This window comes from Diabrotica undecimpunctata, chromosome 6 (genome assembly GCF_040954645.1).
Source record: "Diabrotica undecimpunctata isolate CICGRU chromosome 6, icDiaUnde3, whole genome shotgun sequence".
Lineage (NCBI taxonomy): Eukaryota > Metazoa > Arthropoda > Insecta > Coleoptera > Chrysomelidae > Diabrotica > Diabrotica undecimpunctata.
This window is the reverse complement of record NC_092808.1, coordinates 106,938,735-106,964,654: the sequence shown is the minus strand read 5'-3', so window position 1 is coordinate 106,964,654 and position 25,920 is coordinate 106,938,735. Positions and strand designations below refer to the sequence as shown.

The 25,920-nt window shown below is 32.5% G+C and overlaps 1 protein-coding gene across 1 annotated transcript in view; it reads left to right on the top strand.

The window, feature by feature from the left end:
- The first annotated feature begins 5,216 nt into the window (after nt 1-5,216).
- Nucleotides 5,217-25,920, top strand: part of Lerp (lysosomal enzyme receptor protein) — a 199,799-nt gene continuing 179,095 nt past the window's right edge. The window contains exons 1-2 of the mRNA XM_072535074.1: nt 5,217-5,700; nt 13,436-13,584. Coding sequence (XP_072391175.1) covers nt 5,594-5,700; nt 13,436-13,584 — 256 coding nt within the window. The 5' untranslated portion in view covers nt 5,217-5,593. The remainder of the gene's footprint in view (nt 5,701-13,435; nt 13,585-25,920) is intronic.

Genomic DNA, 25,920 nt, shown 5'->3' with positions numbered 1-25,920 from the left:
AATTTCTTTAAACAGCAAATGCTGCCGTAAGATCCACAAAAAATGGTGTTTGTACAGTGCAAGCACAGTATTGGTAGAAGAATTTGTTGGCGTAGAAATTTAATGAAGTGGTGTAATATGAGCTTTACTCAATTATTCAGAGTAGCTGTGAATAAAGCTAGAATTTACATAATGATTTGCAGCCTCCGATAGGCGAAAGAACTTTAACCCTTTAAGTGGTAGTGGTAGCAATAGTTACCATACAAGTTTAAAGTTTATTTTTGAACGAGTTACGCGAAATTGAGCGTTACGCACTTTACTTGATCTCTTGAGTATCTAGTATCTCTGGTAAAAATGCATACCACATCAACAAGGAATGCGCGAAAATTAAATATGATGATTTAGTCGATATGTTAGCCGGTTTTTTTAAATAAATTTCGAGCTCTACGAGGGCAAAAGCGAGTAATACTAGTAACACATTGGGAGAAAGTGTCATCCTAAATTTGAGAAAACCATTTGCCTTTACTTTGATAACTTTTTTTCGACAATTCCGCTATTTGAGAAACTTATCGTAATATAATCCGGCAAACTAAAAAACAATCTTCTAAGGACTTATGCTCCGACAAAAAGTTAAAAATGAGTCAATCGGACGCTGTGTATTCGGGAAATATTTTCGTAACGACAGTTGCCAGTAACATAATATTTAAGATATGTCAGAAGTATCACGTACAAATAAAAGAGGGCAATCGTTGGTCATGTGACTCATTAAAGCTATTGTTCTGTGATCTGAGCAGGATATTGCACTTGACTTTTTGGGCATTGCCACAAACGTCGATGGCAGCCATTGTCTGGGTATTGTGGAAATCTTATATATTAGAGTTCAACCATTACATCAATAACATCTTCATCAATGAGTTTTAATGAGTTATCTACTTTGCCAGATTGGTATAAACTTCTTACGTTCCATGTTCCAATTTTCACGGCTATAGTAATTCTTATTTGTTTGACAGGGATTTACCTTGATGACGACCTGAGAGGCCCTGTTGTCTAAATCTGATTGTCCTCCCCTGCTGGATCTTGGATTCCGAGCTCCAGGATCATTAACCCTTTGTGTACTGGTGAACTAAGCGTTAAGATACATTTTAAACAATTTTTATGCTGTAGCTTGGTGTTTCTTGCGCTTAGACACAGTCAATACGTGGATTGTCGAGATCTCCTCCAACGTCTCCCACATCAAATTTTGTTTCGCTGGCGGTTGGTAATATTTTTATAGCGGTATGTTTACAGTGGCTTAGCACGTGGTTGATGGTGGTGTAATATTTATGAGTTTTTTACGATTTTTAATAAAATGGCCGGTAAGTTTTTCTAAAAATATATTGTATAGGTAACTTTTATTTGTTTGGTAATGTTCATTGACGAATTTAGTACATTTTACACCTTGTAATTATGGTGTTGGGACACAAGGCAAATGCATGCTTTTTTTGTTCCAGACAAAAATAAACATTCCTATGCCGATTTGGAACGTATGTCTCAAGAGGACGTTCCACTTATTGAAGACATTCCATCTGATGTAGATTCAAATATTTATGACAGCTCCGATGACGATGAGGAAATAGATTTAACTACAAATATGAATCACAGTATTTTTGATATAGAGTCTTTGCCGATTATCTTTGAAGACACCGTTTCAGTGGAAAACCAACTTGAGGACGTCTTACGAGACAAATCAAATTGAAGCAGATGAGAGTGACGATGATGATACTCCGTTGGATATATGTAGAAGGAAATATTTTCTTTCAAATACAATTTGGACTAGAGACTCCCAAAATGGCATTCCATATAAAAAAAATTTAATGAACCAGTCGGCCCCAATATACCAGACAATATTGATTTTCCTACAGATGTATTTCTTCAACTCTTTACAAAGGATCTTATTGATAATACTGTCTTTCAAACCAATCTATAGCGGTCCAAAATAGCGACGGTGACGAGAATAGATTTACAAAAACCAATACAGAACAAAATGCGGGTATTCTTAGCAATGAATTAACTAATGGGAATAAAGGGACTTCATAGTCTGAGAGACTACTGGTCTTCCAGAGCGGATCTTCGAGATGTGTATATTAGTTCTTGTATGCCAAGAGATCGGTTTGTGTGGTTGCTCAAAAACTTGCATTTAAACGACAATTCTCTTCAACCTAAAAGACATGAGGCCAACTATGACAAACTATATAAACTTAGGCCTTTACTGAATCACCTATCGGAATCGTTTTTTGCTTGTTATAATCCCTCAGAAAATCAAGAAATAGACCAGTCAATGATAAAATTTAAAGGACGTAGTTCCTTACGTCAATATTTACCAATGAAGCCCGTGAAAAGAGGCTACAAGGTCTGGATCAGGGCCGACGAATCGTGATGACATAAAAGTTCCTTGTCCTATGACCATATGGCCTACAACAGATATATAGTTTGATTAATTACATTCCAGGTATATAATAACTTCGAAGTCCAGGAGGTGGTGGATGAAAAATTTTTATTACCTGCTTGATGCGGCAATTGCGAATACCTACATTTTATATAAAAAAAGATATGAGAAATAACAAAAATAATCAGACACCCATGTGTCGTTTGCAGTTCTGAAGTAATTTGACAAATTCTCTTATTTCTACATTTACGTGTCGAAACCGCACAGAATCCCAGAGGAATTCAAACCAATTTGACAATATAGGACACCTTACCGTTAGCGGACCCTAACTAAGATGTGCAGGGTGTAGCCAAAATAAAAAACAAACTATAGGTCAAATATAATTTGTAAAAAAATGTAATGTTGCTTTATGCAAAAATTGTTTTCAACCATACCACAAAAATTAATATTTTGATTTCTATAATTTTTAGGTAATAAATAAGTATATATACTTACTTGTATATTTCAGTTTTTGTAATAAAAGATAAGAAAAATATAATGGTATTTATATTTACCAGTGGTCCTTCGGCATTGTCGCCATCCTAAAAAACCCTGGTTGCTATATTTACCAATAATTTTTTGCGTAAATTTGGAAAAAAATTATTCGCGAAATTTTTTAAATATTTTTCCGTAAATCCATGGTCACATTGAATATGCACTAGGATCTGTATGTTTCCCCTAGCTCTTGTCTGCGTTAGTTTTTTTGTCTTTTGAATATTTATTTCTAGTGCGGTCTCTTCTGCCTCCGTTTTTAATTGTGAATATATTTCTGCTGTCTCTTCTGTTCTACGAGACATGATGCTAATGTCATCGGCATAGGCGGCAATCTGTCCTATTAATTTATTTGTTATGAGATTACCTTTTCTTATATTCAGCTGTCTTACCACATATTCAAGAGTCAGGTTGAATATTGTCGATGCCAGCCCGTCTCCTTATTTTAATCCTTTGACTATTGAAAAGTTTTCAGTGAGCTCATTTTGTACTCTGACAGTTGCTGTTGACGAATCCATTGTTGAGTAGTCGGATGTACTTTGGGGGATGTTAAAGCTATGCAATATTTAATATTATATAGCTATGCAATAATTGAGTCGTAGGCCTGTTTGAAATCTATGAATATATTGTGGACGTCAATGTCGTATTCCCACGATTTGTTTATAATTTGTTTCACTGTGAATAGCTGGTCAGTTGTAGATATTCCTTGTCGGAAACCGGTTTGGTATTTTCCGCTATATACTATCAACAACATGCAGATTGAAAATGTGGAAAACGATATTCGTATGAGGATACAAAAAGCTCAACAAGCATTCAGCATGCTCAACCCTGTTTGGGGATCTGGCGAGTATACTACAAGGACAAAGATCCGCATATTCCAGTCAAATGTCATGTCTGTTTTACTCTACGAATGTGAAACCGGGAGAGTGACAAAAGCCCTTACAGATAAACTGCAGGTCTTTATTAGTAAATGTCTACGACGAATTGTTCGTATTTTCTGGCCTAACATCATCAGAAATGAAGATCTACTACACCTGACCGAACAAAAAAGGGTAGAACATAAAATAAAGTCAAGAAAGTGGGGTTGGATTGGTCACACACTCAGAAAAAGTAATTCCAGTAGGTATTGCAAAGACTGCCCTAGAGTGGAACCCCCAGGGAAGAAGAAAAAGAGATCGCCCAGTACAAACTTGGAGAAGATCCATCATGGACGAGATAAAAGGTCAAGGAAAGTCTTGGAATGAGGTGAAGGCCTTAGCGCAAAATAGAACCCGATGGCGCGTTTTCACTGAAGCTCTATGCTCCACTTAGGAGTTCAAGAACCTTATATATATATATATATATATATATATATATATATATATATATATATATATATATATATATATATATATATATATATATATATATATATATATTCCCCGACAATATTTTCAGTTAGTTGTTGAAGTCATTTATTTTTAGTATATAAGTAAAAACTTTGTACGCTGTGCAGTGTGCACAAGAGAGTTATGCCGCGATAATTTTCGCATTTCAGTTTATCCCATTTTTTATAGATTGAGCATATAATCCCGGTTTTCCATACGCTAGGGATCTTTTCCTCATTCCATTTCTTGTTTATAAGCATATGCATTTGTCTTACTAGGTATTCGCCACCTAATTTATATAGCTCAGAGGGGACGTTGTCAAAGATTCAGTAATGCCCTCTATAATTATTATTTTCAGTAAGAAAAATATTGAAAGGAAGCAATATGTATCGTCAATTAAGTTTAAGTATTTTTCCCACAAAAGTAGGATGTCGAATAGACCAAAACAGTGGACAAATTCTTTATTATGAAATTTTCCCCTTACTCTATCTGCTTTAGCCAAGCTACATGTTATCTCCAATATACAGTTGTTGGCCAATGTTGTTAGGACACCCTTTATATGATCTATATCTTTAGCTTTGGTGATTAATACCTTATTGATAGAAGAAAATTTAAAGGCGTGGATTAACCCAGTTTGATGACTAATACATCATGAGAATATGAGAAGAAGAATATAATGTATTACGTACAATATCCTTGCGGTGGTTTTTCTTACACTAAAGCGAAGTACGTACTTAGTTTTCAAGAAAAAGGAAAGATAAAAATATGAAAAATAAAAGAAGGTCTGCTAGTTTTGTTGAAAAGCAAATATTTTTAACCGGTCATTAACTTTCAAAACATTGGCGATATTAACGCAAAAACAGCTTAAATGTTATTAAAATCGTAAAACTGGCAACACCGCACCTGTCCCTTTGAAACTTTAGTGTATATAAGCAAAGGGGGAATTACAGAACACGTGTTCCCATTGAGAAACCCTTTGCTTCTACAACACATCCGGCCGGCCGGTAACAGTTTCTTAATTTCTTCGTAACGTGATCAATCTGTGGAGGTAGATAATCGGTACATAATAGTTCATAACCTAGAAAGGTTAAATGTTTCTTTTTTCTTGGAAGTGATGACTGATTTATATACGTTTGATTTGTAATATAGGTATAAGAGATTCGATTCGACAGTGATTACAGGTTAAGCGGTTAATATAAATATAATTGATGTAGTATCAATTTATTTACCTCTTATCATTGCATTAGATATTACAGATGAAGATACAACTGCTCTCTTAAAACAAAATAAGATGAAGTTGTTAGTATTACTGGGTTGTTTTGTTGTGTTTACACAAAGTGCTTTAAATATTAATAGTTTTGGCAATTTATGTGATATGTCCATGGAAAATCTATTGGAGTAAGTGGAAATTGCATTTGTTTAATTTGAAAATGTATTTTATTCTTATTTTTGCATTGTCATTAAAAAATATATTTAAACAGTGCCATTGTAGGCACTGTTTGACTTAATTTTACTATTTACTTTACTTTTACTATTTTTTAAGTTTTGAATTACTTAATGCAGCGTTTCTTTTTCCTTGATCTCTACTCATGAATGTATCCACAAGAACTTATTTCTTCACTTAAAAATATAATCAAAATGGGTTTTAGTATGTTTAGTTATGAACAGATAAGATTTTCAGAGATTTAGTTTTGTGAACCACTTTATCATTCTTATTGTCTTGTAGAATATTAATGTCTGTACTTATAACATAGCTGGGTGGTCTCATTTTGTCTGTAGAATATTAATGTCTGTACTTATAACATAGCTGGGTGGCCTCATTGTTGTCTTTAATTTAAATGAAAAGTAAAGTGAATTCAATTTTTGGGGGTTTTCTTTTTGCTGTAGGTATTCCATTTTTAAATTTATTTCATGTGCATTATTTCTCTTCCACATTTTTCTTGATGCAAGCTAAGAAAACAAATCTAAAGACAATAAAGGTACATAATAATATGTATAAGTAGACAATGGCAGCAATCTTAAAATATATTAAAAGAATTTAAAGCAATATGTATTTGGAAATTTATATGAATTTTGAAGTTATATAGTTCTCAACAAGATAGCAAGTAGGTGAGTCCCAGATAAACAAAAAAAAACTGCATTATCAATAATCTGATAAAAAAATCTTTTAATTACATAATCAAAAATGCTATAAAAAAGGATTTGTTATTGATTATGTGATAAGTGCTTTTATCTCCTAATAGAAAGCTAGATAAACCTATATAAGAGTTTTTGTTTCAGTTACTAAAATTGCCTAATTTTTGTTTCAAGTTTACTTTTTCTAGGATTTTTAATACTTTTATTGTATACAATGTGTGGCAGTTAGTTGCCAGATCATAAAAATAATACAAAAATTTAAATTTTTTTACTGAAATCTCTTGCAAAAATACATTCAAGAAGTATAATTTTTTTTTAAATTTTTCAAAACCTTCAACACAAAAAAGCAGATGCAGTACTTTAAAGGTGCGTCAGGCTGAGTAATTTAGTGTAGGTAGTACGATATTACATCATTTTTATCGATTTATTTGTAAAAAAATACATCAACTTTCAACACCATATATCCATATTGATTGGAAAGACACCCCATCATCATTATCAGAGTCTTAGATCATCCGGTATGTCTTCAATAAGAAATTTTCAACAATATTTAATAGTTCCGCATCGCATAGAAGTTTCTTGCTAGACCAGTCTGTCCTTTTTTCTATTTAAAAGAAGAAAGAGGTTAGAATATCAGACGATAGAAGAAGTGTTAATAACAAAACAAATTTATGACCAATAGTAAGTTACTTCCAAATGCCTGACAGTACTTTTAAGTCTGTAACAAAAGGTATCATTTTTCTCGAAAACCAGTATTTAATTGTACAAAAATGTTTAGTATATTAAAACCAGTTATACTGAAATTTGATGATAATTTCTAATTTATTGGCACATATGTTACAGATAACAAATCACAATGCCCCAGTCAGGTTATATTAGTTTTCGTGCAAGGTTTTTGGTTGATTGAAATTAATGTATATTATTCTCTAAACTGTACTTTAAAAATTCCTAGAGGTAAATATAAAGACATATTTTTAAATAAGTTAAGATAAGTCTGTCAACTAAGGGTTAAATAGTAAAGAATAAGTAAGTAAAGGCTTTTAAGTACTTGCATTAATCAATATTATTATTAAAAATTTGTTTTCATTACATTTGCTTATTTAATCATCTTGTTTGTAATGTTAAAGAGTCATTTGTGTTTGTGTGTGTTTGCTGAATTGGAACAGTGGCGCACCCAGAATTTGTCTTAGGGGGGGGAGGTTTGAAATTTTTATACTACCTCCATGTTGAGTCCCTACAATTTGGGTTTTAGTTTAATTTAAAGTACTAAAGAGAGCAGTGTCAAAGATTCAGGTATCTATTATCCTGCCTACCCACTAAAGCCACCCTCTCTTACTTGTGCACAAGTTGACTGTCGCATGTACCTTACTCTGTAAGGCTGACGACATTTTTGGAACACTCCCTTCTCTTATCTAGATCTTATCTATTGTCCTGAAGCTATTTTCTTGTGGCATTTTAAAGTAATTACTATTTTAATGGTAATAAGCCACAATTGAAGGTTAAAATAAGGTTATTGACGTTTGACATTAATCCAACTTGTAAATACAATACATTTTAAAGACGGCTATCGCCGTATTCCCGTCCTCCTCCGGGAATCCTCCCGGTCCAAGGCATGCTTCCCTCCAAACCTCTCTATTCCATCGCTCTTCTAATTCCTTCATTTCATAAGTGTCGAGGTCTACCTCTTTTTTTTTTTCTTCCAGGAGGCTTCCATTTGTGAAGTTTTTGGGGCCAACATTTGTCAGGCATTCTCAGTAGATGTCCAAACCATTTTGAACCTCTTCTTTCTATTTGGTCAATGACAGTTTCTGTAGCATTCATGTTATTTCTTATAGATTCGTTGGTCTTCCTTTCCTGCCTTGATGTTCTAGCACTTCTTCTCAAATAATCCATTTCAACTGTCAACAATCTTCTCTTCAGGTCTGCATTAATTGTCCATACTTCAGAGCCATAACAAAGAACTGATTCAACCATGGTTTGCCCTATTCGTTTTTTGTTCCTTTTGGAAATGTTGTGATCCCACCATAAGGAGTTCAGACATCCTACAATTTTACGTCCCTGATTAATTCGTGTTTAATTTCGGTTTCTCCCAAGCTGTTCTTAGCAATGTGTGGATCTAAATATTTAAATTTTTCCACTTGTTTGATTTCCACATCCTCATCTATCAACACTTCAAACCTTGCATCTGAATTGATAATTAAGTAAATATTCTGATTTCTTCATGCTGACTTGTAACCCCCATTTTAAATATTCTCTCTATAGACGCTTTATCATAAATTCTAGATCATAAGAATCTTGAGCTAGGATGACTTGGTCATCCACAAAGTTCAGGGAGAACAGTATGTCACTTCCTATGGGGATTCCCATTCCCTGGTAGTGGTTTTTCCAATTTTGGAGGGCTGCCTCAATATATAAATTAAACAGTAAGGGTGACATACTGCATCCTTGTTCTAGTCCTTTAGTTACTTTTATTGGCTCTGATAGTCTATATCCGATTTTTAGGTAAGTAGTGTTATCCCTGTATACTTCTGTGATTATTCCTAAAAGGTATGGACTAATGTCGAGTTGTTGTTAAGCTTGCTACAATTTAAGACTTGGAACTGTAGTATACGCCTTTTCTAGGTCGATGAAGGCTAGATGTACTTCGGTACCAACCGCTATTCTTTTTTATATTAATTGTTGGAGTATAAACAAGTTATCAGTACAAGATCAAAGATCAAAAATTCAAACATATAAACTTATTTTAACCTTCAATTGCGACTTATTCCCATTAAAATAGTAATTAGATCTTATCTCTGTCGTTAGCCTGGTGGGTGTTTCTCTTCTTCTTCTTTCTTTTTAATGACTGCTCGGATGTAATTGTGAACACTATTCCATCCCTCCGTACTTCCCGCCATCTTCACGATCATCTCTCTTATAGTCACAGGGTTCATACCTATTTCTTTATACATTATGTTTCTCTCCACTGTACATCTATTACACTCCAGCATTGTATGAGTAACAATGTCGGAATATTCGCAGTATAGGCATTTATCTGTGTCTGTCTTTCTGAACCTATGAAGATACGCCCTAAAACAGACAATCTACCCAGTCCCTTAGGCTCGGGATCAGCATCTTTGTCCACTGAGCAACATCTTCCTTGTTGTTCCACTCTTCTTGCCATCTTTCCATTGATCTTTCCCTTTCTTCTTTTTTTTTATAGCTGTTGTCAAATGCTTTCTTCTCCCATAGAGATGTCTCTTTTCTTTTCTACTGCTAACACATGCAGAGGAACACAACCTGTGATAGTCCACCAGGCCGCCGCAGATACAGTCCTGTAGACGCATGCTACTCGCAACAGACTCGTTCTGTCTAATTTTTCATAAGCCTAATATTAGTTATCTATAAGAAAAGAGTCATTTGTGTTTGAAACAATCTTTTGAGATATAGCAAGTCCTATTTTTGTTTTTTGCTTAACCCTGCAGCAGACAGCTGAGGCCTGTCATTCTTTTAACATAGAAACACATGCACAACAAAGTAAATCACAGTTCCAGGGGCATGAGATTCCTGGAGTGAGGTTAGACACGAACATGTAAACAGCTGCAAAACATGCTGGAATTCTTTTGGAAGAAGACCCGACACCTGCTGTAAACGATCTATTGGTCTTTCAGATTTTGGTTTAGGAAATGTTTCAAACGTTTGATATTCTCTACTGGCAGCCCTACTACTTCCGTCACAACATCTTCTTCTTCGTGCGACTAGGATTACTCCTGTTTGTCTGCCTCTTATTCTGTTTCAGTCGTTGTTGACTGTACATTATCTTTCCACCTTTTTGGCGGCCTTCCAACGAGTCTTCTGCTACACGGCTTGTTGTTTTCACAGATGTTCGCTAATCTATCTGGTCCCATTCGGTTTACATGTTCGTTCCAGTTTTTTTTCTTGTTTTTATCCACCTGTTAATATTTTGAATTTTGCATTGTTCGCGTATACTTCTGTTGGTTTGTCTGTCTCTTAATGATATGCCCGCTATTAATCTTAATACTTTAATTTCGATATTGTTGATTTGTTGTTTCGTATTTCTTGTATCGGTCCTTGACTCCGCTGCATATGTTAGGATTGGTCTTACTGTTGTCTTGTATACTTTCATTTTGCTTTCCGTGGTCAGATATTTGTTTCTCCGTATGGTTTCTCGGAGGCAACCACATACTCTTGCCGCTTTTGATGCTTGCCTTGTGGTCTCTGTTCTTATATCCCTGTCACTAGTAATCTCTACTCCTAGGTAATTGAATTTCATTACTTTTTCTACAATTTTGCCGTCTATTTCTAGTTTGCATCTACGCGCCTCTTTACTGATCACTATACATTTAGTTTTTTCTACTGATATTCTCATATTAAGTTTGTTTGTTGTGATATTGAAGGCGTAGAGCTGCCTTTGTAGGTCATCTTCGTTATCAGGAATTAGTACTGCATCATCGGCATAGCATAGTATCGTGATTTTATGCGCTCCCATGTGGTATTCGTGTTGTTTTCTTACTTCGTGAATTATTTGATTCATCACCATATTGAATAACAATGAACTGAGCGAGTCTCCTTGGCGGATTCCTCCTTTTAGTTCTATGCATTCTGTTTCCCCTGTTGGCATTATAACTCTGGTCTTGTTGTTCTTGTTGATTTCATTAATTGTCCTTATTTTCTGATGGTCTATTTGTTCAGCTTGTAATAAATTTAAGATGTCATTTCGCTTCACCCTGTCAAAAGCACTTTTTAAATCTACAAAACACATGTATGCTGGTTTTCCATATTCAATAGACTTCTATATTATTTGCGTAATAATAAAAATTGCGTCTATTGTGCTGCGATTCTTCCGGAAGCCTTGTTGTTCATCTGCCATGTTCTCTTTTTCCTCGATTTTATCTTTTATGACTGCCGCTAACAATTTTAATGCCTCTATAATTCATCAGACTAATGCCTCTATAATTTTCAGGATTTCTCGAGTCTCCCTTTTAAGGATCGGTAGCAGGAGACTTTCCTTCCATTCCTCTGGTACTACTCAGGTATTTATTATATCGACGAGTAATTTTAGGAGCCATTTGCGTAGTGTTGTTTCTCTATATTTTAACAGTTCATTGTTTATCTTATCAGGACCAGGTGCTTTTCTGTTTTTTAATTTTTTTATTCGTTCTTGTAGATCTTCTTCTGATATTAGTACTCTATCGTGAGTTTCGTTAATGATTCATTCTCTGTTCTCTTCTTCTCCTTCTCCATATAATTTCGTGAAATGCTTAGTCCATTGTTCCTCCGTAATGTTATCTATGCGTACAAATTCATTCATTTCTGTTTTTTGTCTCCTTATCATCTTCCATACCTTTTTCTGGGATCCATAGAGGTCGTATTCCATATCTTTGGTAAATTTCTCCCAGTGTTTTCGATGTTATCTATTTCTTGGTTTACTCTATTCCCGATTCTCACGTAGTCTTCTCATGCCTCCGGTGTCTTCACTCCTTTGTATGTTAGGAAAGCTTGTTTCTTTTCATTTGCTGGTGCTTTCACAACATCTGTAAACAGAAATAATGTTAGCATATTCTGCAATTAGGAATAAATGTGGAATTGCCAAATTAATTAAAGTAATTTATATCACTTATACTTTTTTGACTACCAATGAAAAATCGGTAAAATAGTGTAATAAACGCAATTAAAAGTAATAACTATGGAGAAAGAACACTCAGATTATGTACCTTAACAATTTCAAACAACGAAAATGTCAAATTCTCAATTTTCTGCTATTCGACAAAAGCCGAGTCGGGAAATCTATTTTTTGGAAAACATTTGTATTATTAAAAATATAGCACAGGCTATGTTCTAGAGAAGAGTGAATTTGTCTGTATATAAATGGAAGAAACTTTCTTTTCCATTGAGTTAACAAGCAATAAACAAATAGCATTTCGACCTTACAGAATCAACAAGCACGGCGGGCTAGTACGTGTTACTACGCGTAATTAAGTACGCGAATTATGAATGTTCTTTTGGAAAACACTTTTTTAAAAAGCAGCAACACCCAAAATAAACTTTTTTTAATCACTAGCAAATATTTTAGGTACAATTTACAATATAATATTCAGACTACAAATACAAATATATCAGACTGAAAAAAGGTGATTTTACAATGCTTTATTTATAATAATTACACTTGCTGAATTTGCTGTTCTAGTATGTCGCAATTGATGTTGCAGGGTTCCAGAATGTTCCGTGCTGATAGGCGGTAACTTCTTATTGAATTCGCGTGATCAAATATACTGAATCCTAGCGATCATTGTACTAAACTCGCGTGATACCTAAATGTAGCTATTTTAAAATTTCTATCAAATGATTGTTTTTTAATATTAAATTGTCCAAATAGGTTCAAACTTTCTATTTAAGTGCAAGAGAAAGAAGCACCATGTAAAAAGTTATGAGGACTAAAAGTTAGGATAAATCTTATCGGATAAATCGATTTCTAGACTTTATATTTTTAATAACTTTTAAACTATAAACTTTTTATATATAACATAATATGATATTGTATTATATATTAATTGAGATGAGGACCTACATATTCATATTCAGCGAAAAATTTTACATAAGATAGAATAGTTTTCAACTATCCACCCTTCCATGCATACAGAAAGGTACCCAGCTGCCGCACTATTATTCAAAATACGCGCACTTTAATTTGTTTAATTTATATTTTGAGAACGATTTTCGAGATGGAAATCGAAACGTCAAATATAAAAGTTATTTCCAACAGAATTAAACATAACCAGAACCGCGCAAAAAATATCAGAAGGATGTTTTTAAAGGTTTCCACAATTATTTATTAACAAACCTCATTAAATTTACTCTGTTCTTTTGTTCCTCAGTGGAGTTCTTCATTCCTTGGTGTTTCAGGAATCCATATGTTCAAATATTTTATATATTTCAAAGAAATTATAATTTACAGTAAATATAAATATATTCTGATAATGTACGTTTTTTGTTTTAGCAAAGATTATTATGTTACTAAAGATGGTATTGGAGTTGCATTTAATTTACGTGGTTTTGTAACACATTACAAGCATGTTGCACATATCTACTATACAAAGAATGAGTCCCAAATATTTTTTGATCATGGATTTGTTGAAAGAAAATCAGGTAAGGTATTAAAGTTCAATTATTCATTTAGATAGATTTATTTCAATTGCTAGTCAGTTTCTTTGTTTTCTCCATATTGGCAAGGAAATTGGTATTAAATATTGTTGACTAGAATATGCAGAAGAAAAAAAGAAAGGTTTTGAAAAAACACGTCCAAGAAATCCTAGAGCAGTACAAAAGACACGAAAGCAGAAAATTCTATAAAAGAATAAAAGAAAACACAGTCGTTTAGTCCAAAATTGACGATATGAAAAGACAAAGATGGAGAACTACTAATAGAGAAGCAAAAAATTATAAGTAGATGGAAAGAACACTAAAAGAAAAGAGAACAAAACCTAAACGCAGACAATGAAAATCAACAAATCGGGACAATATATTATACGGTGGAGCAGCACATTGAAAATCTATTTTTTTTTTTATTTATTTAATTAACGGATATACCATTTTTACAGAAATATGACGTCAACCTTTACAAAGCTTATATATAGGTTGCGTTAATAAAAAACAAACCAAAATTAAAATCAAACAAAATTCAATTAAAGTAGTAGCTTAAGTTATTAAATAATGCTCAAAATCTCTCAAATGATTTCTTAAATGTTGCTGTAGATATTTCAAATAACTCTAAACTATTGCTGTGCTCATTGGCAGTTCGTAAAATTCTTGTAATGGGTTCATTTTGGCCATAATTCGTAGTGTGGAATGGAATGTTGAAAATCTCAGTGTTAGGAGTTCTTCTAGTATTAACATTAAAATTTATTAAACTTAGCAACTCTGAATCTTGAACATATCCATTTATAATTTTAAAAACAAAACATAAATCCGCTTGACATCTATCATGTAGTGATGAGATATTTAGTATTGACAGTATGTCATCATATGTGTATTGATGTCTAATAAAACCAATTTTATAAGCACATACCCTCAAGAATTTATTTTGAACTCTCTCGATACTGTAGATGTCACTGTTATATGAAGGAGACCAAATGAGAGAACCATACTCCAAAACTGATCGAAGTAAACTACAGTATAACATTTTTAAAGTTTGTACTGAAAACTGATTACAGTTTCTAAGAATAAATCCCAACATTTTTAAAGCTTTAGCTGAAGTTTCGTTAATGTGATGTTTAAAAGTTAGTTTAGAATCAAAATTTATACCTAAATCTTTAATATTATGACGTGCCTCTAAAGGAACATTATTTATACAATAATCATAATTTACAAACTTTCTTGTTCTTCCAAAAGTAATTTTAAAACATTTTTGTATATTTAAGTATAGCATGTTTACCTCACACCAACTAGCTAAGTTTTTAATGTCATTCTGTAACAAAGAGGCATCAACTAGGTCATTAACTATTCGAAATATTTTAAGGTCATCAGCAAACATTAGAAATTTACTATTTTTAATCACTGAGGATATATCATTAACAAATATATTAAATAAGAGAGGGCCAATATGAGACCCCTGAGGAACTCCTGAGGTTACAGATACTCGTTGAGATAAACAATTTCCATATTTAACATACTGACATCTACCAGATATATAACTACCTATCCACTCAATTATTTTACCTCCAAATCCATAGCCATTTAATTTAGCAATAAGCAGATCATGGTTAACTCTATCTAACTTTTGAGAAGTCTGTGTAGATAGCGTCAACCTGACCCTTCCGTTCCACTGCATTAGCTATAAAATTCGTATACAATATTAAGTTCGTGCATGTAGACTAACTTTTAGAAAAGCCATGTTGTCCAACATCAATTAAATCTTTACAATTCCATGTCAAAAAGTTATTTACAAGACACTCAAAAAGTTTGGGTAATACAGATTGGTTACAAACCGCTCGATAATTTTAACATTATTTTTATTACCAGATTTGAAAATTGGTGTTAAATAGCTAGTCTTCTAAAGATCAGGAAAGATGCCGGTACTCAATGAGGAATTAAATAAGTAGCAGATAGGTTTTACAAGAGTAAAAATGCAATGCTTGAGAACATAAGCTGGCAAACAATCTGGTCCAAGCGATAATTTCCAAGGCATCTTTAAAACACTATCAATTATGTCAGAGACCTCAATACTATAATTATTTACATTTATACTCTGCTGATAGTTAAAAATTGGGGTTTGATTAATTTTAGAATTAGAATATGTAGTTGAGAAAAACTTACCAAATAGATTAACTACGTCTTGAGCATTATCACTTGTACTATCACCGTAGAACATGGCAGATTATAACTTTTACGTTTATTATTGATATACTTCCAAAAATGTCGAGGATTAACTAGAATCACATTCTCAATATTATTCAAATAGTTATTATAACATTGAGAGGAGACTTGTTTACATTCATATCTTAACTGAGAAAATCTTAAATAATCATCCCTTCTACCAAATACTTTATACTGCTTATGTATTTTCTTTTTTAAATACATATATCAACTTCCTTAATTTACCATTAAACCAAATCGGAAACGAACTTATTTTAAATTTTTTGATCGGAACAAAGAAGTCAAAACCTATAAACATAAAATCATAAAATACTGCTAAGCTGTAATTCACATCATCTGATAAAAGTAAGTCCCAATTTAAATTTGCAAAGTAATCATTTAGTCCAATGCTATTTGCATTTTTAAAATCATAATAAAATTCCTCGTAGTTCAGTTGATCATGCTTTTCAAAACCAGTTAATTCTACATTATAGGTGAATGGTGGATACTATTATCAAATAGTGAATCAAGTGGAATAACTACATCAACATTATTTAAATTAGTAAATACTAAATCTAGAAAGACATTACGACTAATAGGTAAATTGTTTATTTGAAACATATTAAAATAACCAAAAGAAATAGCCAAATACACAGCAGGATAGTCATCAGGACATTCAACATTTAATCCAAAGTTGTCATTACTCCAGGAAGCATTTGGCAAATTATAATCACCACACAGTAACAAGTTTTCACACTTCTTCATCACATATTCAACTGAACTGCAGTGCAACGTGTATACATTTAGGTCGGATGCAGGAGGGATATAAAATCGGGGATTATCACTTTCTGCGCACTTATGTCATTTTTAACAGCAATCAGCACACCTCCACCCCTAGTTTTTCCTGTATAATCAGGATTACGATCATTTCTAAACACGTTGTAAATCCAAGTAATGAAGAAGTTGTTCAGATAATAAAAGAACTAATATTGTTCCGAAGCTATTTTTCATTGAGAACGATTTCCGAAGTAGAAATTGAAACGTCAGTAAACTTATTTTAAACTTCAATTGTTGCTTATTCCCATGAAATAGTAAAGAAACTAAATTTCGGCCGAATGATTCAAACATGGAGGATCCGAACTGTGGGGAACAATTCATTATCTAATAATATTAATATGAACCATGGAGCAAATCGGCCGTCCCATGGCAAAACACAGTATTTGCATTTTTACAACAATGGAGAAAATTCGATTTTTGTAAAATGTACAAGCTGTGAAAAATTAATAAATAAATTCAAATAAAAACTTGACGGTGTGTTAGACAACCTCTATTCACGTTTTTTAAAATATTATTGAAGGGAATAATCCACCTTAGAAGTAGAGATCGCAAGTGAAAACTAATTTCGCGTAGATTTCAAAAAAAATTAAAATCCATTTTTCCGTAACAAAACACAGTAGGTAATTGCCTTTACTAAATTTTGCATAGATTTTAAAAAAAATTTAAAATAAATTTTTCGATAACAAAACACAATAATTGCCCTTGCTATGTTTTGTAATTAGTACATACAAAATAATACTCCATTTTGCAGAACAGTAAGTGCTGTTAGTGTGTTTTACAAAAATAAATTAAAACTGTACGATAAAACAATATTTATTTTAATGAAATACAGAATATAAAATACAAACGTACCAATGTAAAGACTGTGATTAAAAATTAGCAACTAACAAAAAAAAAACAATCTGTACTTAACCCATTTACGGCCAAAGGTGCGTAAACGCAACCTTTATTGTTAATTTTTTTTTGGCCGGAAAATAATTTTTTTTAATGTTTTCTTTTTATTGAAGTAACATCTCAATAGATTGAGGTATATAGTATCATTTTTCTTTTGACAAAAATATTACTTTTTAAATATTTTAAGATTATTATAATTTTGCATAATTTAATGATTTATGCACATCTTCATACATAAAAATTTTCCGATACTAATTATAAACTTAATTCATATTTTGTATTCTATAATTATAAAAATATGTTGAAATTTTTATTATTCTAAAAACTTATTCATTCATACTTTAAAAATAAGGTCTATAATTGCATGTTTATACGATGGATTCGTATAGGTACCTTTGGCCGAAACCATATTATATTTTTTTTGTAGACTAAACAATCTGAAATTACGATCTCGTCAATAGTCAATACACTTCATTCACTATTTATAAAATTGCTGTGTGCTGTAAACGTTATATTTGCTTTTTTCTTGACTTAAATCAGTTTGAAAGTTTTGAAAGTTTGTGTTTATTTGTTTTATATTCCATATAAGTTGAAATGAGGTAAGCTTTTTTTTGTTTATTTTAGTAAATTCTCGAAATATGAAATGAAGAGGGCACTAACTACTAAAGAGTTAATGGCTTTGTTAGAAGAAGACTCAGACTGTGAAAATGCTGACTCACTTGATGTGGTTTATGTGCCGCCGGAAACAGATGAAATTTCCGATGTAGAAGACATTGATGATAATATTATTGGTACAGAAGGAATAAAAACAGATATTGCAGGTACATATGAAATACAAGTGAATGGGAATTCTGACGATTCTGATGATGATATTCCTCTGAACCACAGATCAAAACGTCCAAAGAAAGAACCAGGCAAAAATAATAAATCCAAATTTGTCCCAAGTTGGGTAAAAACAGATACTCCTTCGTACTCGGCAATAATTCAACATCAGTCTGATCGATATTTAGAAAATATAAAAGCCAACCATGGAGGCAAGTCACCTATTGAAGTTTTTTCACTCTTTTTTGATAAAGAAGTAAGTGAGAGCATTCGATATTTTACAAATATTTATGCATCGCAGAATAACCGTCACGATTTTGAAATGAATGATACAGATTTAAAAAAAATTATTGGCATATGTATATTATCTGGTTATCACACTCTGCCTCAAGTTGATATGTATTGGTCGAAGGATGAGGATAAAGAAGTGCACATTGTAAGAGAAAGCATGAGCCGACATAGATTTCGTTCAATCAAACAGAACATACATTTGTCAGATAACACCTTACTGAATAAAAATGATAAATTTGCAAAATTGTCACCAATTTTTGAAATAATTAACCGAAAGTTTGCACAATTTGCGAGTCTTTGCAAAAATCTTTCCATTGACGAGGAAATGGTTCCATATTTCGGGCGACATTCGTGCAAAATGTTCATCCGTAGAAAACCTGTTAGATTTGGTTTTAAACTATGGTGTTTATGTTCTGATACTGGTTATTTGTTCAAATTTATTCCATATGGCGGAAAAACTGAGACAACAGATAATAGTTTTAGCTTAGGAACGGCAGTTGTTTTGAATTTACTTTCGATAGTTAAAAACCCACAGCAAAATAAGGTTTTTTTCGACAACTTCTTTACGTCATATGCTCTGTTTGGACTATTGAAAGAAAAAGGATTCTTTGCAACAGGAACAGTAAGGGAAAATCGCACTGCTATGTGTCCTCTAGAAGAAAACAAAATTATGAAAAAAAAACGAAAGAGGTTCATATACATGTGCATTCGATTCCAATTTAGAAGTTTTGGTGACAAGATGGAACGATAATTCAGTAGTGACTGTAATGACAAATACATGTGACGTTTTACCCCTTATGCAAACTAAACGTTATAACCGTAAAGAACACAAAGAAATTCTTATCCCTCAGCCTAATGTAATTCACCAATGTAACCAATACATGGGTGGAGTGGATCTGCATGATAATGGCATTGCGAATTACCGTATTAAAATAAGAGGAAAAAAGTGGTGGTGGCCGTTGTTTACTAACATGATTGACAGTATGGTGGTCAATAGTTGGAAAATTTTTAAAATTGCGAATGATTCTAAAATTTCCCAACTGGAGTTTCGTTCGAGATTGGTTCTTAGCTTACTAAAATATAGTGGACATGCAGAGAATAGTGAAGAAACCGCTTCATCATTGTCAAACTCAGTATATGGACGTCCATCTAAATTTGCTTTACCAGATGAAACTAGATTCGACAATATTGGCCACATTATAGAAAGAGACGATAATAGTGCAAGAGGAAAATGTCAGATGTGCAAAAGTAATACTATTTATTTATGTAAAAAGTGTACAGTGCATCTACACCCCGAATGTTTCGAAAATTTTCATCTTAAAATTTAATTTACAGTTAAGATACAATATGTTCCTTTTTTAAAAATTATATGCGTATTCGGCCAAAGGTGCGTATACGCACCCACCTGTTTTTCCTTTCATGAGAAAAAAAAATTCTTTTTGGTAAATTAGTCTTAATTTATGTGTTTTTAATCCAATCTAATAAATCAATTGTCAAATTTCTCTTTGTTTATTGTCTCGGGCCTTTCTTCCGTCTACTTCTTAACGTCTGTTAAAATTTCAAGCCAATCGATGCATATAAAAACAATTCAGAGGTTTTCTACGATTTTTACCGCCATATCCTGGACTAAAGGTACAAACTGAAGTTGACACTGGAAACACTACAAATGTAAAATGAAAAACGGTACAATTTAAATGAAATAATCTTTAGGGAAATTTTTTTCTTGTCGCAAATATCGAAAATAATAATATGTAGGGTATTACATTTAAAATAACACAAATTTGATACGATTCATATTTTTCAAACACCCTATATGTGACCATAATAATTTTAAAATGTACCTTTATTAAACGTCTATACACCCCACAGATAAAACTATTGAAAAATTCCATAGTATTGTCATAATCTTCCGTTTCTATTAACGTGAATAACCCTGTAAATGTAAATGGTTGACAGGTTGACTGCTATGAGTACCAAATTTTGGGGGCTACCAAATAAGCTTTTGGGGTTAATTAAGATCTTTTTAAGTATTTCACACTATTTTTAACCTGAGTACCTATGTTGGCACTCATGGCCCACGAGGGGCTTTTTCCAAGGACCACCAGCGCCACCTCTGGCACAGTCAATGAAATACTCTAATTCTAATATTTATGTGACACAAAGAAGACGAGATAAAATTAAACCACAATTTATAGTAGAGTATAACTCAGGAAAATCCTTCATATATGTATCCGATCAAATGACTTCTCATAATTCATTTTTAAGGTTATTGAAGTGGTACCGAAAAATTGCTTTTGACAGTTTACTAAATGTTGCCGTTGTAAATGTCTTGTCTCTTTATTCCAAAGTAACAAATAAAAACATAAAAATAACAGAATTTAGAGAGACTATTATCGAATAGAAATGCTTACTAAACCTGATTGTGTAATGACTGTAATGCCTGCTATTCAGGTACACAATTTAATAAAATGTCCAAAAAGAAACGGCTGCAATCAATGTTAGAAGGATATTGCTACCAGACATGGAAGAAAAACAGCACAAAAGGAGATTTTCTGTGTGTGGACAAAGTGTTCTGCTTGTGCAAAATATTTATTTTCTGCGTGTTTTTGAAGGCACATGCTGCCAAATTACAATAATTTTTCTATATCGTCGGTATACTGCGAAAACCAGGTAAATGTCGGAATACCGAAATCGAGAAAAAACGTTTTTAAAGTTTAATTTTATATTGTGAAGTAAGCAGTCAGCTTGGTTTTGATATTATGTATTCTAGTGAAAGATGCATATATCTGAAATGATATTCTATCATTAGTTTGAAAAAGTTGAGACACCTATCTGACTAATCCTAAATTGAAGTTGGAAATGCTATCACTTACCTGGTTTTACCTGTAAATCTAAATAAATCAATTACTCTTCAAATAACATATTTAACACAAATATAATAAACCAAGTATAATATTGTAAAGTTTTGTGATCGAGATATGAGGCTTTTACTAGGTAATAGCAATGTTTTAAGGTATTAGTCGATATTTATGACATTTAACTGGTTTTCCCTGAAAATTTTATTAACAGCTGTGTGTAGTTATAGTTATTGTTTATATGAATGACAGGCAGTTTTATAGAAAAAATCAAATTTATTTCGAATATAATAATAACAATATTATTATTATGAGGCTTCCTCGTCCGATTCGTCACTGAAAGCAGGCTCTGGCAAGATGTCTGTTACATCATTTCCCGTTTTCAAATTACGATACCACCCATGATATTCCTCCGGTATCACTCCCTTATCACATAGCTGTACCAAATCTCTCTTTTTTGCTATGCTATTGGCAAATGTGCATCATAAAGTCGCTTAAGTTCTTCAAGATTGCTTGAATTAGTTGATAACTTGGCGTGCTTCTTTCTTGTTGACTGCCGTGCAGTATCAGGAAGGAAATAATTGAAGCTTGTTGACATGTCATAATTAAAATAGATTCTGTTTGTCTCTCTTTTCACGAATCTCATTCTTTTTATCTTCAACCACATTATTTTTTCGCCGTTTTGGTCTTTTGTCCGGTTTTTAATTAAAGTGTGTGACAAATTTTTTAAATCATAAAAGTCGTACTATTTAAATTCTTTACATTTGTATGGTTCTATACATACTTTTTTATCATCAACCATGATATTTTTATTTCCTCTTACATTTTGAAAAACAGGCAAGTAATCTGGCATCCCATAGATAGATCTGTGTTTTTTAGCGGTTTCGTTACTACTCTGCATAGAGTCAACTTCCATATAGGAATGCCCAGACTCTAAAAATTTGTGTTCAATAATATTTAAACGGATTCTGTCCTCTGCAGGTATCAGAAAATAAACTTATTTCACTTACATATTCTGGAACACATTTTGATAAGTAGTGGAGTATAATGCTTTCTATTTCAGAACTTCCTTGTCTACCGTTAATTTCTGACCAGTCGGTAATGCGGCTTCATATACACACAAATTTTAGACACATAATTTTCGAGAATAATATAGTTTTCCAGTCAATCCACTTGGAATCTGTAGTACGGCCTGTAGATCGAAAGTAACTGAAACAAAATCCCGTTGTTCATTAGATCTTTTCTTATCATTTTGTTTTTTAAGATTACATACTTCTTTTCTTTTCTGATGTTCTCTGTAACTGTCTTTTAAATCCGATTTGTCAGTTGGATTAGCCCTATCATATTTATTACAAACTAAACATTGATCTTTTTTAGCAACAAAAAAGCTTAAATTATAGTCTTTAGAAAATATTCTTCGATATTTAATTTCGCTGACACCTTCCAGTTTCTTCTGCTCATAGTCATTTATAAAAAGTTGGTACATTTTTCTTGTACTTAAATTTTTGTCCAAATATCTACGCTTTGAACTTTGGCGAATATAATGTGGGCCCATGGTTGGAAAAGACTCTATGAGCCTTCACGATTTTTCGGGTTTTACTGCTTGTTTTATTTGGCGGTGTATGCTTGCCCCTTTTATCAGTATCTGCATAATAGCCTAGAATATCAGTTTTTCTTACAACATCTTGTATTAACGACGCTGATATACAAAGTGTCTTACAAAGAAATTTCTCACATACCTGTATGTCTTGACCATTCAAAGAAAAGTAACACTTTTTGGAAAATGCACGTGGTTTTTTAAACTTCAACGAACTGCAACGACTCTTTTTGGTGGCTCCGTTTTAATACGTGCAATAAGAAAATGTTTCTGGTCTATATATTCTAACTTTCAATAATCACGACATAGTCTTTGTCTGTAATCTTCGCTGAATTAACTGGCACATTTGTAAAAGCACTCTGAACAATTAACTGGTTTTGGCATTGCTGGTCTATAGTCTTTTTTTATCTTATAAGGCAAACCCTCAGCACGCCTCCTTTGTGCGACATTTATTACCCAATCTTTGGGGTTAGCTTTTCTCCAACGTTTTAGTGGACGTACGTCTTTCCATACTTTGTCAAGAAGTAGATTTAATATCCAACTAGCTATTTCAGTTGACACTAAATTGTTCGTGGGTGCACCTATTTCAGTATCTTTTTTCTCATCATTTAGGCTATCGAAGTGTGAAAATCATATAGACTTCCTAGAGAGAGCGATCCCTCTTCACTTGGCTGATATGTGGGGTCTATATCTGAAAAGTCACTATCAAAAATGGATTCCATCATTGAGACTATATTGTTCTCAGAATCATCAAGAATTGAACTGCTGTCGTCAGTTATTCTATCTGTGTATGTGTTATAAAGATCATTTATGGGTTTAGCTTAGTAACCATTTCTAAATTTTAACTCAACCCGTTTTCAGGTAGAATGAAGTAAGTGTACTTAAAGGTTTTTACTAGTCGATATGAAAGAGAAATTTTAATAAATCATACACGTAAAATGTATTAAAGACACTTATCACCTTTTTACTGAATATGGTTTGCAGTAGTAGAAATATATTGTTGTCCGGCATAATAATATATGTGGGCTTACTTTGTTTTACATGCAACAGAACTTTAATTTTATGGAAGTAAGTAGCGATATATTGTTTTATTTGAAAATGAAAAGTTGATTAGGTGTAACTTATTTGTTTATTACACAAATTATCTGCTGAATGGTAAGTCGTATCATTTATTGGGTTTTACCTGTATGTAGAGCGAAAAAAGCTGAGAATTTTGGTATACTTAACTCTAGGCTACTATATAAATATAAATTAAAAAAGCGTTTTTATCATACTTTGATAAACGAACTTCATAAAAAAGTATAATACCATCTAGCCAAGGGCTAAAATCATAGAACGGTTTTCTGATGCCAAAACTTTAATTTCTCCATACAGAATATACAAGAGCGACTGCTGGGATACAAGGCATGTAGTTTAGTAAGTATACCGAGTACCAAATTTGGCCCTCAATATTTGAATTTATCTTCTGGACTGAGTACCACATACGGTACTCAAATGGTAATGCAGGAAAAGAGAGGCTGGCAGTCAACCTGTTAAAGAGAAATTTTCCACAGTATCTGTAAAAAATTGGAAGACAATTATTGTTGAATGATTGCTTTGTGATTTTCAATTCTCACACATCCAATCGCAGACATAACGTTGGGAGGCTCTACTTGTTCTTGATCTTGACTTGACAAAGATAAGATAAATATTTATGTATCATTATTCACATAGGACAGTGCCATTTTGCTGAATATCAAGACAAAAAAGTAAATAAAAAAAGTATATTTGCATACGTATTTTTCCCTTCTCAGTGATAATCCACGTTTTAATACATAAACGAGTCACGTCGGTAAACACAAATTTTACACAGTTCGCATATTATGTGCACTCTAGTGATAAAATAATAATCATTATTTTTTATACTGTAGGCGGTTAATCTTTACTAAGAACCGAACCACTTATGATGATTATGAGATTGATGTACAAATATGTGCTGATAGTAAGATAAATAAATCATCTAAATTAAATAAAGATAATAATTTCAAGTAGGTATGTGAAACATGCATATGGGGTTCACGGAAATTTAAGCTATTAGAAAAATAATAGTGTATCATCCAAAAAATCTGATAATTTCTTAAACCCGTAATAATAGTTTTAGTAAACTATGCTTTTAATATTTTTTTTAAATTCGTCCAGGATATCAACTAAAATCAAATTTTCAATTTAAATCTGGTATGCACTTTGCCATTAGTTAACACAAAGTTCTTTCTTATGTCCGGAATTTAGATAAAGGTTAGGCAATGTATCGGCTCTTTGATATTAATTACATGACGGATAAGTTTGAGTAAGTTGTCGATCCAAGTTTCACTTTTCCTCTTTTGTATTTTCTTATTGTGCTCAAATAATTCTGCCTATATATCACATTTCTTGTAGATTCCATGATGTAGATACTATTCCTCCTCATCAGTCCTAATCCATTATAGAAATGTGGTGACACCATCAAATTTTTATATTTTTTTTTACTTTCATCCTCCCATTCTCCTCTGTCCTGGGCTAATTATTCGGCTTCGTGTACCCCTCTTAATTACTTACTTAATTTTAATTGGTTGATTTATCTCAACTTAAATAAAAAAATTTAAAAATTAATAGTTTCATATTGGTATTATACCATAATATGAAAATAATATAAAATAAACACTGAAACCTTCTAATGTTTTTAAATAATGTATTTTAATACTTTAACGACAATGTGCATCATACTTGGGCACACGTAATGTAGTTACATTATCGACAGTGACCCTATCAGATCCACAGCTACATTTAAGGTTGATCTTCACCCTCGATTAATTTGTT